This window comes from Beauveria bassiana (assembly GCF_000280675.1).
Source record: "Beauveria bassiana ARSEF 2860 unplaced genomic scaffold BBA_S00006, whole genome shotgun sequence".
NCBI classification, from domain to species: domain Eukaryota; kingdom Fungi; phylum Ascomycota; class Sordariomycetes; order Hypocreales; family Cordycipitaceae; genus Beauveria; species Beauveria bassiana.
In genome coordinates this window covers 1,359,167-1,373,660 of record NW_007930841.1, presented here as the reverse complement: position 1 = coordinate 1,373,660, position 14,494 = coordinate 1,359,167, and the positions used below count along the sequence as shown (strand labels likewise).

The 14,494-nt window shown below is 52.1% G+C and overlaps 8 protein-coding genes across 8 annotated transcripts; 4 read left to right on the top strand and 4 right to left on the bottom strand.

The window, feature by feature from the left end:
- Positions 1-127: 127 nt before the first annotated feature.
- Positions 128-533, bottom strand: BBA_03189 (structural toxin protein RtxA; the record flags this gene model as incomplete). The annotated part of the gene is made up of 2 exons (XM_008598286.1): positions 128-182; positions 244-533. 2 exons carry the CDS (start codon positions 531-533, stop codon positions 128-130), a joined length of 345 nt encoding a protein of 114 aa, XP_008596508.1.
- Positions 534-1,432: 899 nt separating this feature from the next.
- Positions 1,433-2,237, top strand: BBA_03188 (uncharacterized protein; the record flags this gene model as incomplete). Its single annotated transcript, XM_008598285.1, has 2 exons — positions 1,433-1,448; positions 1,528-2,237. The coding sequence occupies 2 exons, from the start codon at positions 1,433-1,435 to the stop codon at positions 2,235-2,237; spliced, it is 726 nt and encodes a 241-aa protein (XP_008596507.1).
- Positions 2,238-3,461: 1,224 nt separating this feature from the next.
- On the bottom strand, positions 3,462-3,947 carry BBA_03187 (40S ribosomal protein S27; the record flags this gene model as incomplete). The annotated part of the gene is made up of 3 exons (XM_008598284.1): positions 3,462-3,644; positions 3,721-3,783; positions 3,819-3,947. The coding sequence occupies 3 exons, from the start codon at positions 3,945-3,947 to the stop codon at positions 3,462-3,464; spliced, it is 375 nt and encodes a 124-aa protein (XP_008596506.1).
- A 609-nt stretch (positions 3,948-4,556) lies between these two features.
- On the top strand, positions 4,557-5,395 carry BBA_03186 (phosducin family protein; the record flags this gene model as incomplete). The annotated part of the gene is made up of 2 exons (XM_008598283.1): positions 4,557-4,651; positions 4,678-5,395. The coding sequence occupies 2 exons, from the start codon at positions 4,557-4,559 to the stop codon at positions 5,393-5,395; spliced, it is 813 nt and encodes a 270-aa protein (XP_008596505.1).
- Positions 5,396-6,162: 767 nt separating this feature from the next.
- BBA_03185 (dihydroflavonol-4-reductase protein) lies at positions 6,163-7,224 on the top strand (the record flags this gene model as incomplete). The annotated part of the gene is made up of 1 exon (XM_008598282.1): positions 6,163-7,224. One exon carries the CDS (start codon positions 6,163-6,165, stop codon positions 7,222-7,224), a length of 1,062 nt encoding a protein of 353 aa, XP_008596504.1.
- Positions 7,225-9,892: 2,668 nt separating this feature from the next.
- On the top strand, positions 9,893-10,435 carry BBA_03184 (uncharacterized protein; the record flags this gene model as incomplete). Its single annotated transcript, XM_008598281.1, has 1 exon — positions 9,893-10,435. One exon carries the CDS (start codon positions 9,893-9,895, stop codon positions 10,433-10,435), a length of 543 nt encoding a protein of 180 aa, XP_008596503.1.
- Positions 10,436-10,845: 410 nt separating this feature from the next.
- BBA_03183 (uncharacterized protein) lies at positions 10,846-11,127 on the bottom strand (the record flags this gene model as incomplete). Its single annotated transcript, XM_008598280.1, has 3 exons — positions 10,846-10,941; positions 10,993-11,023; positions 11,060-11,127. 3 exons carry the CDS (start codon positions 11,125-11,127, stop codon positions 10,846-10,848), a joined length of 195 nt encoding a protein of 64 aa, XP_008596502.1.
- Positions 11,128-12,149: 1,022 nt separating this feature from the next.
- Positions 12,150-12,449, bottom strand: BBA_03182 (uncharacterized protein; the record flags this gene model as incomplete). Its single annotated transcript, XM_008598279.1, has 1 exon — positions 12,150-12,449. One exon carries the CDS (start codon positions 12,447-12,449, stop codon positions 12,150-12,152), a length of 300 nt encoding a protein of 99 aa, XP_008596501.1.
- Positions 12,450-14,494: the final 2,045 nt, after the last annotated feature.

Genomic DNA, 14,494 nt, shown 5'->3' with positions numbered 1-14,494 from the left:
TTTTTTTTTTTTTTTTTTTTCAAAGTTTTGAAGTGACTCTTGTCTTCATGTTCGCAAGCCCAAAATGACTCAGCTTCGGCGGGTGCGCCCTTGGCTCAATCGGCAGCCAGAGTAACAACCGCCAACGTTAGAAATCCTCCAATCGGATAACCTTGTAATCAGGCTCCTCGTAAGGATGGGCCCTATTGAGCGTATGAGTCGGCGATTTCATTCGAAAAAGAGGTCCAAGGACGTGCAACTCACTCCTTCAACGCGGCTACTGCACGTCGCGCAACATCCTCGCCAATGCAGATTGTCTCGACGCGGACCTCTTCCACGTGCTCTAGGGCACCGACAGATCCAATGTTGGGATTGGCCGTGGCGCCCGGACGAAACTGGCCGGTACCCTTGATGGACCAGCAGCACTCCGTGTAGCTTCCAGGTCCCGGATAGCGGCCCGCGCCGGCCTTGAAGATGGCGGCCTTGCAAGCGTCGACGGCGGCCGCGGGCGCGTGGAATATGAAGCTGAATCGAGTTACCGCCGACGATGCCATTCTGCCTTGATAGTGTTTGTTTTGGTTCACTAGACGTCACAAAATATGCCCAGGAGTTGTATAGTGATGGAGGTTGCACGAGGGCAATGAGTACGGTCAATGAGGGGCAGTGGCGTCGTGTCTAAACGGACCCATGCCCAAGCGACCGCGTGTAGGAGAGACTATTCAATGCACGGCAATGTTTTTGCGTTCCCATGCTCGCCAGATTCGGGGTAGTTTGCTCTTTTGAATCATGCATAATTCTACAATATTTTTGCTGCAAAATCATTTTCCTCGGCAGGTCATATAAATGCAGACCACAGAGCCCTTCCGTCCAACTATATCCACCATCACCACCATGCGAGGATGGACCATTTCCCGCATTTTCAAGTCAAACTGACTCGCAACGGATTCGATGCAGCAGAGTCTAGTAGTTCCCATTGTAGTCGAAAGAGCGGAAGGGCCGTCATCGACGAAAGCAGCGAAGCGGATACAGAGGCCGGTGTTTGTTGTCAGCGAGACCTCCAATGCGGAGAAGATGATGAATAAAGTCCAAGAGGGAGATGAAGTTGGGTGTCGTGGTACAAGCCTGCACAGGCTGGTACTCATTGCGCAATTCACTGCTCGCCGCGCGTGAACGCTAAACCTGGTGTGTAGATGGAAACGAATTAAACACTGCTATCTAATATGCAGCCGCTCGGCAAACAAACAACGCGGCAGACGCACTTTGCCATCTCCTCTTTCAAATACGTGACCTGCCGTGTAAGCACTTGAGAGCCGCTTTCCGATTCTCTCTTCCTCTTGCGGCTCGAAACTTCTCTTCCTCCTGCCCGTCCGCTCCAGGCCTCGATTTGACTGGCTTTCGTTGTACCTGTTTTTTTTTTTTTTTTGCCTACATCTATAATCGCTCATCACGGAAAATGGATCTTCAGCCTTGTACGTTGTTTTGTTCTCACTGACGTGCTTCTAATCAAACCCGCCACGCGCCTCGAGCGACGACTAACACCATGGATAGGGGAATTGTATTCATCCGATTCAGAATCGCTGTTCATCTCCGATTCTAAAGCATGCCCCGACGACAATGACAGGGTACCTTGGCAAGGAAGCCCCAAGTTTTGTTCTCTCTTCTTTGCCGATGACAAGGATGCTGAAGAAGAATCCGATCCGGAGCCATTTTATCGGCTTTCTGACGAGGTCCCCCTTGGCCCAGCTGCAGCGCCGCCGATTCGGCCGCGTAGCTATTTCGATTTTGATATCACCGATGAGGACAGTGATGCGGAGTCGATTGACGCCATTGAGGAAGAGCACCTCGCTGCGGCGCCGTCTGCTGATGTTCATGAAGCAGAGTCGGAGGGCTGGCCCGGAGCGGCACAAGGCGCCAATGTTGCGCCTTCTGCTGCGTGGTGCCAGGAGCTCAAGATGATGCGCAAAGAACTCGAAGCCAATACCACGATCATAATGGACCGCTTGGATCATCTATGTACTGCGAATGCTATTGCTCCAAAGCAGGTCACCGCCGTCGCCACCATCCCGGCGACGGGAAAAGATACCGGGACACAGACATATCGCCAGGAGAGACTGGTTGCCTGCGTTTGGGCTGAAGAGGTTCTTGTACGGGGGCAGCAGGTCGTGGTAGAAGATGGGGGCGCTTGGAAGTATGTGACTGTTGTCCTCTTTTTGATAGCGGCTCTCTGGACTGCTTTTCAGGTTACGCTGGATGGCTGAGCAGAGTGTGGGTTCACGGCGTTGGAACTCGGGCAAAAGCAGTTGGTGGGAGGCTAATTTACGGAGCTATGAAAAGAACCGAGAAATATCGAATGAATAAAGGAGCGTGGTTAATCTCAATTAACATGTGAACAGCCGAAGATGGCGGATGAATGATGTCAAACCAAACCAATTCACTCTCGCTTCTGTCTTTTTGCTGCTTCCTAGCTCTGACTGCATTTGCCCAATGCATCGCTCCTAGCACGACGCTCCGAAAATGCCATCGAAACCCAGAGCACGATTTCGACGAAGTCGCTGATAGGTGAGATCGACTTGCAAACAGAGCTGGCAACTGACAACTCGGCCAGCTAGTAGTTAAGCAGACGAGGACACCGTTCTGTGAATACTCCGTCCCCTGCTTCCTAAACTCAGAGACGATATATAAGCTTAGCAGCACGCCACCCAGACGGCAAGATACGATTCATCGAGACAAAAAGACGCGTGAGCCAATTTGGTCACGCTTCGGTTTGTACCACAGCTCGCGGCAAGGTTTCGCGGCCGCCTTCAACTTTGGGTATACTTGATGATGGATATCTACGATTCGATTGGCAAACAGATAGGGTAAGTACACAAGAAAAGATACATGTAGCTTTGTAGTATTCGTCGTCGATAATCGTACAGTCACAAAATGAGATCGACATACATTCCATCACAGCGACGCGAGATCTGCAAATTTGATCGTGGAAACATTTTGAATTTCGCAAAGCACAGTGCCTTTCTACCACCACACTGCACTCGGGTATGTAGCGATCCTCAAAAATTGGCAGTACCACGTCGTCGTATCCAGTGCGAAAAAGTAGGATCGTGAACCCCGGCGCCAGACACTCAATGTGAAAAACGCTTTTTCTCCAGCTGTCCACCCATGCAGTGCTTTTGATTGTTCCTGCCTCAAGAAACGACATCCTTGGTACAAAAAAGGCTTTGTTTTTTTAGTCGCAAAAACGAGAAGAATGATGTGCCATGCAAGATATCCGGAGACCCCAAACGCCCCTGTTCTGGGTGTCCCATCTTCTACCTGCAAAGAGATAAATTATGTTCGCCAGTAAGTAGGTTGTCTATCGCCCACTGCTCGAAAGAATTCGTGATTGTTGTTTTTGCAGATCCGAGATGAATCACCGTGTGATTTGAACCATGAAAGTCATCAATTTACCCAAGGAAAAGAAACGTGCCCCGAATGCGAGCAGTTTACTTTCTTCGGAAAGAGCAACCCTCGGTGAGTCTGGCCTTACCACCGGTAGGCTGGCACAGGACGGTAGTGCAGCCCTGGCAGATGACGACGGTCTGGGCGTGGGAGAAGACGGTGGTGATGACGAAGCAGCCGGGGCACTTGACATCCATGAAGAAGGATCGGGGGGCGGGGACAAGAGTCTGCCGAGAGAAGTAAATGTTAGGAGCCAATTCGTCGCGTTCGGGGTTGTCGGTGGCATGTCGGCATGCGTCGTACCTTGAGCTTGTGCTTCTTGGCCTCGCTGGCCGCGGAAGGGTTCAGAAGATCAACGGCGAGAACCTAGACAGGCATCTGTTAGCATCTTCTAACAGTACATGGTATCCTTGATCAAGCATGGAACGTGTGTCCTCTGGTGTCGAAATGGTCGTCGGGTCGCAGGCGTGTCGCTCTTGTTGGTTTGTTGATTTCACGATGCAGTTTCCGGTAGTCGTCTGCCAATCCATCCTTCGCTTTGCACGTTTGTTCTATTCCATCGGACCGAGCTTATGTTCCATGTTTCGCAAGGCTGAAATGACGCTTACCATCTTGACGGATTATCTCGAGGAAATATCGGTGTTCTTGCGAGAGTCGAGATGCTTGACGAAATCTAGGACGATTTGGAGGCTCGCAAGATGGGTGAGAGGAGTTAAGCGAGGAAAAGTTCGGTGGACTCGGGGGGGCGTTCTGGTTCGCCTCCGGCTCCAAATTTCGTCAAAAGCAGAATAGTGCCATAGGGTTTTCCTGCCCACGCGCACGTGATGAACATTTCAACGGCTCCGATTGGCTGAAGCACCCCACCTTGGTTACTCATAGTGCCAGATTTTTGGAAATTTTATGCAAGAAGGAATTGTGGGCCCATTTGTACAAATTAGTGCAACCTGGACGGTCTGGCAGGCAACGCAGGCACCACCAACAGACCTCACAGCTTGGTGGGGCTGTACTGCAACGAGGGGCAATGAGCTTGTGCAGTGACGTGAGCGCTAGGCTACAGCATAACAGCTCTATTGCTTCTGTGCCTCGTTGAAGTAAGAGCTTCAGACCGATTTGCTTCCAGTCGGGCAAAGACAACCAAGATGGCAGCACCTTCGGAACAAAGGATCGCTGTACCAATTGATGACCCCAACGCAGACACGGAATGGCAAGTGCACTCACGTGCGACCGGTTACAAGTACGACTTTCTAATACGCAACACAGGAATGATATTCTGCGCAAGCATGGAGTTATTCCAGAAAAGCCACCGAGCCCTACACCGATGATCGAGGAAGCCATTGTCGAAGGCAGGCGACTTGCGCACGAAAATCGACTCGAAGGCAAAGATCTCGACGAGCTCGAGGAGCTGGAAGACGAAGAGGATGACGCCTTCCTCGAGGAGTACCGTAAAAAGCGCATGGCGGAACTCAACAATTTGCAAAAGAAGTCTATACATGGCACTGTTTACCCGATATCGAAGCCAGATTACCAGCGCGAGGTCACAGAAGCTTCGGAGAAGGGCCCCGTATTTGTCAACCTCACGTCGAGTATGGGCACCAATGTCGAGTCGCGCGTTTTGTCCGAGCTCTGGAGACAGGCAGCGCAAGAGTATGGCGACATCAAATTCTGCGAAATTCGCGCAAACCAGGCCATCGAAAACTACCCCGACCGCAACTGCCCCACCATCTTGGTTTACAACAAGGGCGACATTGTGAAGCAGGTCGTCACGCTCATGACCTTTGGCGGAGTGCGCGCAACGATGCGTAATATCGACGATATGTTGGTAGAGGTTGGCGCTGTACCGGAATCTGACATGCGCATCATAAAGAGGCGGCAAGCTGTCGAGGATGCAGAAGAAGAGCGACTGGCAGGCGGCAAAACTATCAAAACGGGAACCGCGGGTCGGTCCCGAGGCGATGACGACGACGACGATTGGGACTGAGCATAATGCAAAGGCACCAAAGCAGAATAAAACGAAAAGTCGATCATGGTTGCCATTGGTTCTGTAGAGTGTTGGCACTTTCCATCCACAGCCCCTAGGCTGAGGATATGTAGCGGCAGCAATTATGGCGGTCTTCTGCCTGAATCTCCGCAGGAGCTCAATTCCTCAATGCATGTATATCTGTTTGCGTCTGAACGCGTAAATGGCTGTTCATTGGTAATTCAAGCCAGGAAATTAGTTAACTAGGATCTTCAGACCCTGAAATTGGTCTACAACGTTGGAGGCCCCGCATCGCTGTGGTCCCTCTATTTTCGCTCCAAAGTCGATTTCTTTGGACGGCGTGGTATTTAATGAATTAATCGCCGACAGGTTGCCATGACACTGAGATAAAGTCCGAAGTCTAGACGCCAAGAGCCGTTGACCCTCGGCACCGGCGCATCTTTGATACCGTTAAGTAGTAGTTGTGCCGCGCCGTCTACGGAGTAGTCTGTTGCGGAATCCGATCAGCTCACTATCGCCTTTTAATGGAAACCTTGTTTACTTGTTTCTCTGTCCCGCTACTTTGCGGTGGCGTCATTGAAAGCCGGCCCATGTCGACGACGATCAGCGTTGAATAAGTACTCTGCAATCGCCAGTTCTCTCTGTCGCTTCCGTTGGTTCCTTGACATTTGCTTTTCTTTTTCTTAGACCGCAACGCAACACCCCAACTCATCAACGTCTTCACAAAACAATATTCCCTAAAAGCAACCAACTCGATAATTTCAGTCATGGCCGACGGCAAATTGGTCCTTGTGACGGGCGGTTCCGGCTTCATTGCGCTGCACGTCATCCACAAGCTATTAGAAAAGAACTACAAGGTGCGCACGACGGTGCGCTCGCTCAAGCGCGGCGATGACGTGCGGGCGGCAATCCGCGGGGCCGGCGTCGCCGACGACAAGGTCAACGGCATCGAATTCGTAGAAGTCGACCTCCTCGGTGAGTCGGGCTGGGACGCGGCCTGCGCCGGCGTCGACTTTGTGCTGCACGTCGCGTCACCGTTTCCCGCGAGCGAGCCCAAGGACGAGAACGAGCTGATCCGGCCGGCGCGCGAGGGCACGCTGCGGGCGCTGCGGGCGGCGCGCAAGGCCGGCACCGTGAAGCGCGTCGTCGTTACTTCGTCCGTGGCGGCCATCATGTACGGCCACGAGCCGCGCAGCGCCGACCACCCATTCACGGAAGAGGACTGGAGCGAGGTAGAAAACCCGGCGTCGCCCGTGGGCGCGTACCCCAAGAGCAAGACGCTGGCCGAGCGCGCGGTGTGGGACTGGCTCGCGGACGAGGGCCGCGGCGCCTTTGAGCTGGTGACGGTGAATCCGGCCCTCGTGTGCGGGCCCTCGCTGGGCAAGGGCGTCAACACGAGCCTCGAGATTCCGCGGCGGCTGCTGTCGGGCGAGATGCCGGCCATGCCCGACCTCAACTTTGGCATCGTCGACGTGCGCGACGTGGCCGACCTGCACGTGCTGGCGCTCGAGTCGCCCCGCGCCGCCGGCCAGCGCTACATTGCCGTCTCGGACGAATCCGAGATTTCCATCCGCCAGATGGCGGCAGACCTCAAGCGCGAGCTACCCGCCGCGGACACGCGCCGCGTGCCGAGCCTCTCCGTCCCCAAGTTTCTCCTGTGCATCGCCAGCTTCTTCGACAAGAGCATCGCCGTCATCCTGCCCGAGATTGGCCGCTCGCGCCCCTTGTCCAACGCCAAGGCACGCAACGAGCTGGGGTGGCGGCCGCGTAGCGCGGCGGACGCGCTCGTCGCCAGCGCTAAGAGTCTCAAGGCCAACGGTGAGCTTTAAACCAGCCTGCGGAGGCAGGCGGCAGAAAGTGAAGGGATGCGCCGCAGGCTATGAGGGCATGAGCGACAGCGCTTGTGTGTACAAGAGGAACGAAGGACATGGTTATGGTCGAGTCAGTAAAGCAAGAGTCCTTGCGACTGGTGCAACGGGAAGGCGATAGTATTCGCGTCCACAGATTGGTATTGAATGTATTGCGTTTGCTTGGATCCTATGATAATATAAATTGAATTTATGGCCAAGTCAACATTGACAGCATCATCGGTCTCAACAGGAGCGGAGTACATTGCCTCGTCTGACCACGGCTAGACGCCACGATGCACAAAGATGTGTATACACATTGGCTCCCTACGAGTTTGCATGCACTGTGAACAGGTCTCAATGAAAGCCATGTGCCAGCCCGCATTAGCGACGCCACACCCGCTGCTGACCAGTCCCGACGCCGTCACTCGTACGCTCGAGTCGAACATAATGCGTCGTCAGTTTATGTGAATCTCGCAAGCCTGGAATATGTTGTAATGGTAACATCTCTTTCATCGACACATTTCAGATGAACAAAACGCAGCCGCGATAAGGAGAAGAATTGATTTTTTAGATGTTCCATTAACTGCCATCATTTTCGGATCTTACTAGGATTACTATAGAGCCACACACAGCTTCACTGACGCCACGCACACAAGCGTTGATTTGGCGTCTCCAGGCACAACAAAGTAGTCATGCATCTAATGATCATAGTATAAAAGCACTCATAGATTCTGCCCCGGATAGCAGTGCCGGGCAGCAAACACATGGAGCACGCACAGAATACTGTGCAGAAGCCTCCCCGTCACCTACAAAGCAGGGCCCGAAAAACCTGCAGAGGAGTACGCTGGGATATATAAAACGGTGATTGCGCGAGTCTGAAACAACAACTCTGTTGTGATTGCCAGTGTGCACCGAAGGATGGCGCCAGGTGTGCCGTGACTTGCGGGAGGAGCCATTGGGGTGGCGATCGGGGGTGATGACGCGGACAGGGGCGAGTACATGGGGGTATCAAGAAGAGATCGTCTGAGAAATTGACGGCACACGGAGAATACGGGACGTTTGTGTAGGCCGAGCCGTAAAGAGCTTTCATTTATTTTGGTGTGAAGCGGAAGCTGAAAGAGAAAGGTGGCTGAGACCACATGCATGAGAGTTGCTAACTAACGTTGTATGTGGCATAGGCACATTGCACATCTTGTTAGCCGTCAATCTTGACTTTGCTATTATCTTGTTCTTGTTCTTGTTCTTTTTCTTTTTCTTTTTCTTTTCAGTTTGCCTTTTTTTTTTTTCGTATTATTGTCATCGTTGACATAAGTCATATTTCTTTTGGTTCTCTTGCACCGTTAGACTACCCTCTCTTGATCAACATGGTTTTGAAATCAAATCAGCGCTCATATTGATATAGTCCTTTTCAAGTTATTATGCATTGCTCCCGTATTCATTTCTCCGTTGCAGCGGTCTTTTGCGGCGGATCTCGACCAGCAACCCTGAGACGAAGAGGGTGTTGTCTTACTGTAGGGGCTTCTCAGAAATCCTTGATTGCTCGATGATCGGATTGTCCATGAGTCAAGGCATCGAACGCATTACAAATATCGGTCCCCTGCAGCCGCGTGCCTGTCTGGGCCAATCCGCAAATCGTAGCTGGCGCCGCTCGTCGGGAAGGAAAAAGGCGGCTTGTTTCAGCGGGACATTTATTACTATTTCGGGACTCCAACGGGCGGCAGCTAATGTCTAAAACTTGGCACTTTGCCTCGGCGCTAGTTAGTTAGCAAATCACTGCGTACACACTATACACTATGAATACTATGCAGGCGAGGTCCGTTTTCTGACAGGCTTTCAAAGAACTTTCGCATTCAGAATTTATGCCAAAAATGAATAATAATCATCTCAATTTCTTGCGATATTCTAGAATTGTTTAGATTTTTCAAGCCTAGTGTAGCATGTAAAGAGCTGACATGCTAGCCTCGTGGCGCGCACCACACACGACACCACCCACTGCCTCGCGATGCCTCCTCCTCGCCGTTAGTCTGTCCCAGCCGTGGTTTCATGCCTGACCAACATGTGCCGCCGCCACCACCATTACCACCACCACCACCGACACCACCATCGCGCCGTCTTCCTTCCTTGCTGGCGCTAGTGCAGCCGCTGGTGTATTTGCATCTTCAGCCGAAGGTGCTTGTGATTCACTTTCTGCGGTTCCCGCCCTTCCCCTCTCCAGCCAAATCTCGAATCCCGTCACCGAACCCACGCGCAGGAATCATGATTGTCGACGTCCCCGTCGCCCACTCGAGGTCATGAACTCTACCGCTGTCGCCGAATCAACTTCTGTCAGCTCGTCGTCCGATGCTCCGATAGCGATTCATCAGCCTTGATGCGCTCGTCACCCGCCGCCGCCGCCGCCGCCGCCGTATCAGGACCTCCCTCCCCGCGGATTGCGCTTTCTGCAAACGCCAATCTTAGCCGCCGCCGCCTCTTTTCAAGCCAACATCGCATTGCCAGGTCACCAGGCATCCGAGGCGTATATAAAATAAAACCCGCATCGGCCCTGGCACTTTGATAGTCTTGCTGCCGACGCGACTCCCGCCCATCTACCCGCTCGGAGCCCGGGGCGCTCTGCGCACCCTGTCGCCCGCGCCGCGCCCGCGCCGCCATGACGACAAACGCCGTGCCAGACACGCAATTGGGTCTGACGGCCGAGGAGATTCAGCTCCTGCGGCAAGGCCAGGCAGCCCTCGCCGGCGGTGGTGGCGGTGGCGGCTCCAGCTCCTCCCGCGCCGCCAGCAGGGCGAGCAGCCAGGGGCTGCTGCTGCTCGACAGCTCGTCGCTCGCCGCCCTCGGCCGCTACTTTGACCGCCTCATGGCCAGCATTGAGCAAAACATACAGTACCTCAGCGAGCAGGCTCAAATGTTCACCCAGGTCCAGTACGATCGCGCCGGCAACATCATCGACGGCGCCGACGCCGAGATTGCCCGCTACACCGAGATACTGCGCCAGCTGGACGAGTTGGAAATGGACTTTGATCGCATCGCCAATGTGAAGGACATTGTCAAGGGCTACCGCTCGAGGGTCGAGGACTTGGAACGAAGTCTAGAGACTAGCGGATCGTCGAGTCGACACAAGCACTCTTCATCTAGTTCACACAAGCACAGCAGCTCACACAAACACAGCTCTTCCCATCGCCATCGACGCTGAACCTTGGCGAACAATCTCCCGATCTTGCTGATTCTAATTCTCGGAGCTGATTCTGTTCAGCGACATGACTTCAGGCCCATGTACCGCGGCCGTTACGCCATTCGTGCACATTTCACCCCTGTGTGCTTGCAATCGTGTATTTACCTTGCTCTGAAATTTCTCACGAAATTTCACTCCGCCCCAAAGACCGCAGCTGGCTGCCACCAAACGAACTGTTATCTTCTGACGGATGTGGAAAAACCACGAGGCTTCTAACCCCTGTTAGAGTTGTTCATCTCCGCCAGGAACAGGGACAGACAGCAGACAAAAGACGATGATTCCGGCCTCACGGCCTAGCAAGACCAAAAACCTCGCGGCCCTTTGCTTTTTCTGCCATTTATTCTTATCATGCTTTATTTTCGGCACTTGTCTCAGTTCTTATCCATATTCAGGTCGTTCTCGTTTTGGGCTTTCTTATGCGCTCGGCTTGAGCCCCATTCTTCCACACTTGGGAACAAAAGAACTGACTACCAAACAAATATCACGATGAGTCGGACTAGGAGGGTCAATATTCTTACATTTCCAGCTGACTGAGTCGCCCGGACAGCCCTGCTAGGGCAGTCTTGTACCCGTCGCAGATCTTACTTAAGCTTGTATATCTTTGTACTTTCCTTTGTTCGAATTTTCTTTGCTGGGTGGCTTGGAGGAGCCATGACGAATGGTCTGTATTTTGCGGCCATGGCAACGATGCAAATTGGTGCGGTGTCTTTGACTTTACTGGATCTTGTGCCATTTTATACCCCTCTGTTCTTTGCTTATACATCACTGTACACGCTCACATGTCGGCCTCTGTTTGCTTTACCTTTTTGGGCAGCTATGAGCAATCGCTCTTGGGGATATGCAACTATCGCTGCCATTCTCTTGTTGCCTACGTTGTCAGTATCACATCTAGACGAGGTAGGCCAAAAAATTGTATGCTACATCGAGACAAGGAATACATTCCAGATCATGGAGTAGCATTCGTGTTTGTCATCTACCCCTTTACCTGTGACCACTTGACAGACATGCAAAAATCCAATCATTACCAGCACTTTTCGAGAGGCAAGGTCCCAAAGATCAAAAAAATGTACAGCACCCGGCGTTCGCTGGTCGTCACCGAACCAGCTACTACTCAGGCGCTCGAGTGGTTATCGCTCGGAGATCAGACGGGATCCAGATTTGTCACTCGGCTGTGGCCGTACATGTCAGGTGTATCATCTATTTAGCTATAGAAAGAAGAAAACTGTCATGTGCAGGCGGGCGCAAGCGCGCAGCACAGTCTCATGCGTTGGCTCGCGGAAGGGGTTCACCGTCAGGCGACTGCAGCCCATATTGGCCTCACCGCTCAACCAAAGGCATTTCAAGTGACAAATGCACTGTTTCCATACATGTTGCTGTCTTTGGAAGCGCGTCGTTGGCTGCATCTGCTCGAGTGTCGACTACTGGAGGAAACATTCACGGTAGCATCGCAGTAATCGGTGCCCACAAACTCGTATGACGTAGGTAGTATGATGTATTTCCATGGTTGTTTTCTCAGTAAAAAACAAGATAATTTCGTGTCGCGCATTTCAGCCTTTCTTTATGTATAGACCAACCACCCATGCCTCCCATCGACAAGTCTCACTTCTCACCCCATGATTTAGATGTAATTCGCTTAAATCTCGAAAACAGTTCGAATTCATTGCCGAGTTTACAACTACTTCTTTGTATCTATGCGATACCTCAATAGCATAATGCTATTCTCCATCTCCTGCAGCCCCTCATTGATGACGTCCGATTTCTGCATGAGCTCAGCAATCGCGCCCTCGACCTCTAGGCTCTCGAGGTACTTGTTCGAGGTCGGGCTCGGGTCGTGGATGCACTTGAGGCGATCGAGCTCGGCCTTTTTCTCTCTCAGCTTGTCGTGGACCTTGAAGAATTCCTGCTTCAGCACCGCGCGTCTGTTTTCGGTGGCCGTGAGCTCGACCTTGAGCTGGGCAACGGTTGGATCCTCCATGTTTGGGTCCGTGACCCGGTAGTACGGGGTTCGCGACGAGCAAAACGCTGATGGCGGCCAGCTTTTAGCTGCGTTGGATGAAAGCTGGGTTGTTGTTCCAGGTGAGTGAGTCTCTGATGAACACGATGGGAAAGAGTCGAGGCTTGGTGATGAAAATACATTGGATTGATGGAAAGACTGCATACTATTATACTTCTGAGAGTACGCTGTCTAGGTGCTTGTAATACTGTGACGGCGCTTCGCCGAGAATTTCGTTCTCAGCCGAACACCTGACCTGGTGTGACTGTAAGAATCATATAGCCTGGAAGAAACCACGGCTTTTCAAAGGGACATCCCAAAGCAAAACGAGGCGAGGCTCGGCTCGGGAGTGCCGCAAGCTGTGCAAGATTGTCTGTATTGAGACCTTTTCGCGAACCAGAGCCGCGTGCAAACACTCCTCTGTCCAAATGGTAAATTTCGGCCCCAATGCTGAGGAGAGAAACGGTTAGATACAGCAAATACACAGTGTTTAGGAATCAGTGTGCTGCTTGTGCCAATAGCAGACTGTTCATGGGTTGCACAGCAGCAGCAGAGCTGAAATACACGACATCCGTCGCATTCGCTGCCCTGTGAGCCAGTCACCGTCAGCAGCAAACCAAGTGACTGAATCCAACAAAAGAGTGTGCTAATACTAGCATAAAGTGTCGTGTGTTGCGAGCATCATGGTCACGTTCAGGTGCTACATGTACCAGGTCGCAGTATTGCTCTCTGCCAGCCACGTCTTGCTTGCTTGGATGAAGGCACAATGCCATACTTCGTGTAATGTGCAATAACTTAGTAACCAGAAGACCTGGAACCCAATCATTGAGTGACTAGGGCGTCTAATTGACCACGTGTACGCCTTGCGAGCTCTGCTGATGTGTTGTGCCAACCATCCACTGACGGACAGCCGGCATGACTGGCTACTCCCAGTCAATATAGTTTGAGGCGTAAGCTCCGATAGTTGCAGATCTCCGTGATACATAAAAAGACATTTGTCCTACTGGAAATTGCGACATTTGATAAAGGTTGTTATCCGCCCTGCAGAGATTTTCTGTGTGATTGCTTTTCTGCCGACTTACTACTACACTTCTGCTACACAGTTAGAAGAGCACACTTCCGATCTTCGGAGAGTCCAAGGCAAATGTTAAGAGCTACAAGCGTTTCTAGACCCGAAACGGTGATGCAGCAGCGTAGAGTGCTCGGGATAGTAAATCATGCGTGCTTTCTGTTTGATTGGTGCGGCTATGGCAAGTGGTGTAAGGCTTCACCTAATACTAATAATACACCTTTTGTCAATGACTCTTGTAATTCTTTATCCGATGTGTCGACCGAAACACGACATGGCGGCGTACTTCTAGTTGGAAATTTGCTCCGAGAAGAAAATATGGCATTTCTGTGGACTACAAAACTCAGCATCACACGAGCAGCGAGCGTCATTCACGCGACACGCTTCCGATTCAGCCCACAGCATAAACGAGACCGTCTGCTTTGCTCTGCCTCGTGGGCTTTTTTTTCCCGAGTCATGCTATGTTATTGCCGAGTGACAACGGACCAACAACCTTGTCACTGATACAACCGGCCGTTTCTACATGTGGCTTCGGCTTCTGTGAGCCAGCTCGTCGGTATCTGAACAGCTCAAATGCCCTCCTTTTTCTTGGCGCCGAAATGGGCCTCTGCGGAGATTTGCGGATCAACAACAAGGATCAAGTTGTTGTCCCCTTGAGGCAGGAGGTATTATCAGTGCAGTATACCCACGAATCCACGATGCCCTTCAGACAAAAAGATGCGCCCACTAAGATGGGGTCTGCTCATATCCCGAGAGCCTTGCACCTCGGCAGCATCGCCTTATATTCGGTCGAATGGCGCACGCATGATTGAAAGCGGGTAGATGGAATCTGTCCACTCACACCAGCGAAGTCCATTGTGCGCAGGGCAGTGTTTCAAGAGTGGGCTCTTGGTCGTCACAAGCTCATGCATAAAATTTCTTCCCAACCGCGCCTGCTTGCTTGTCGACCCTCTCTCTC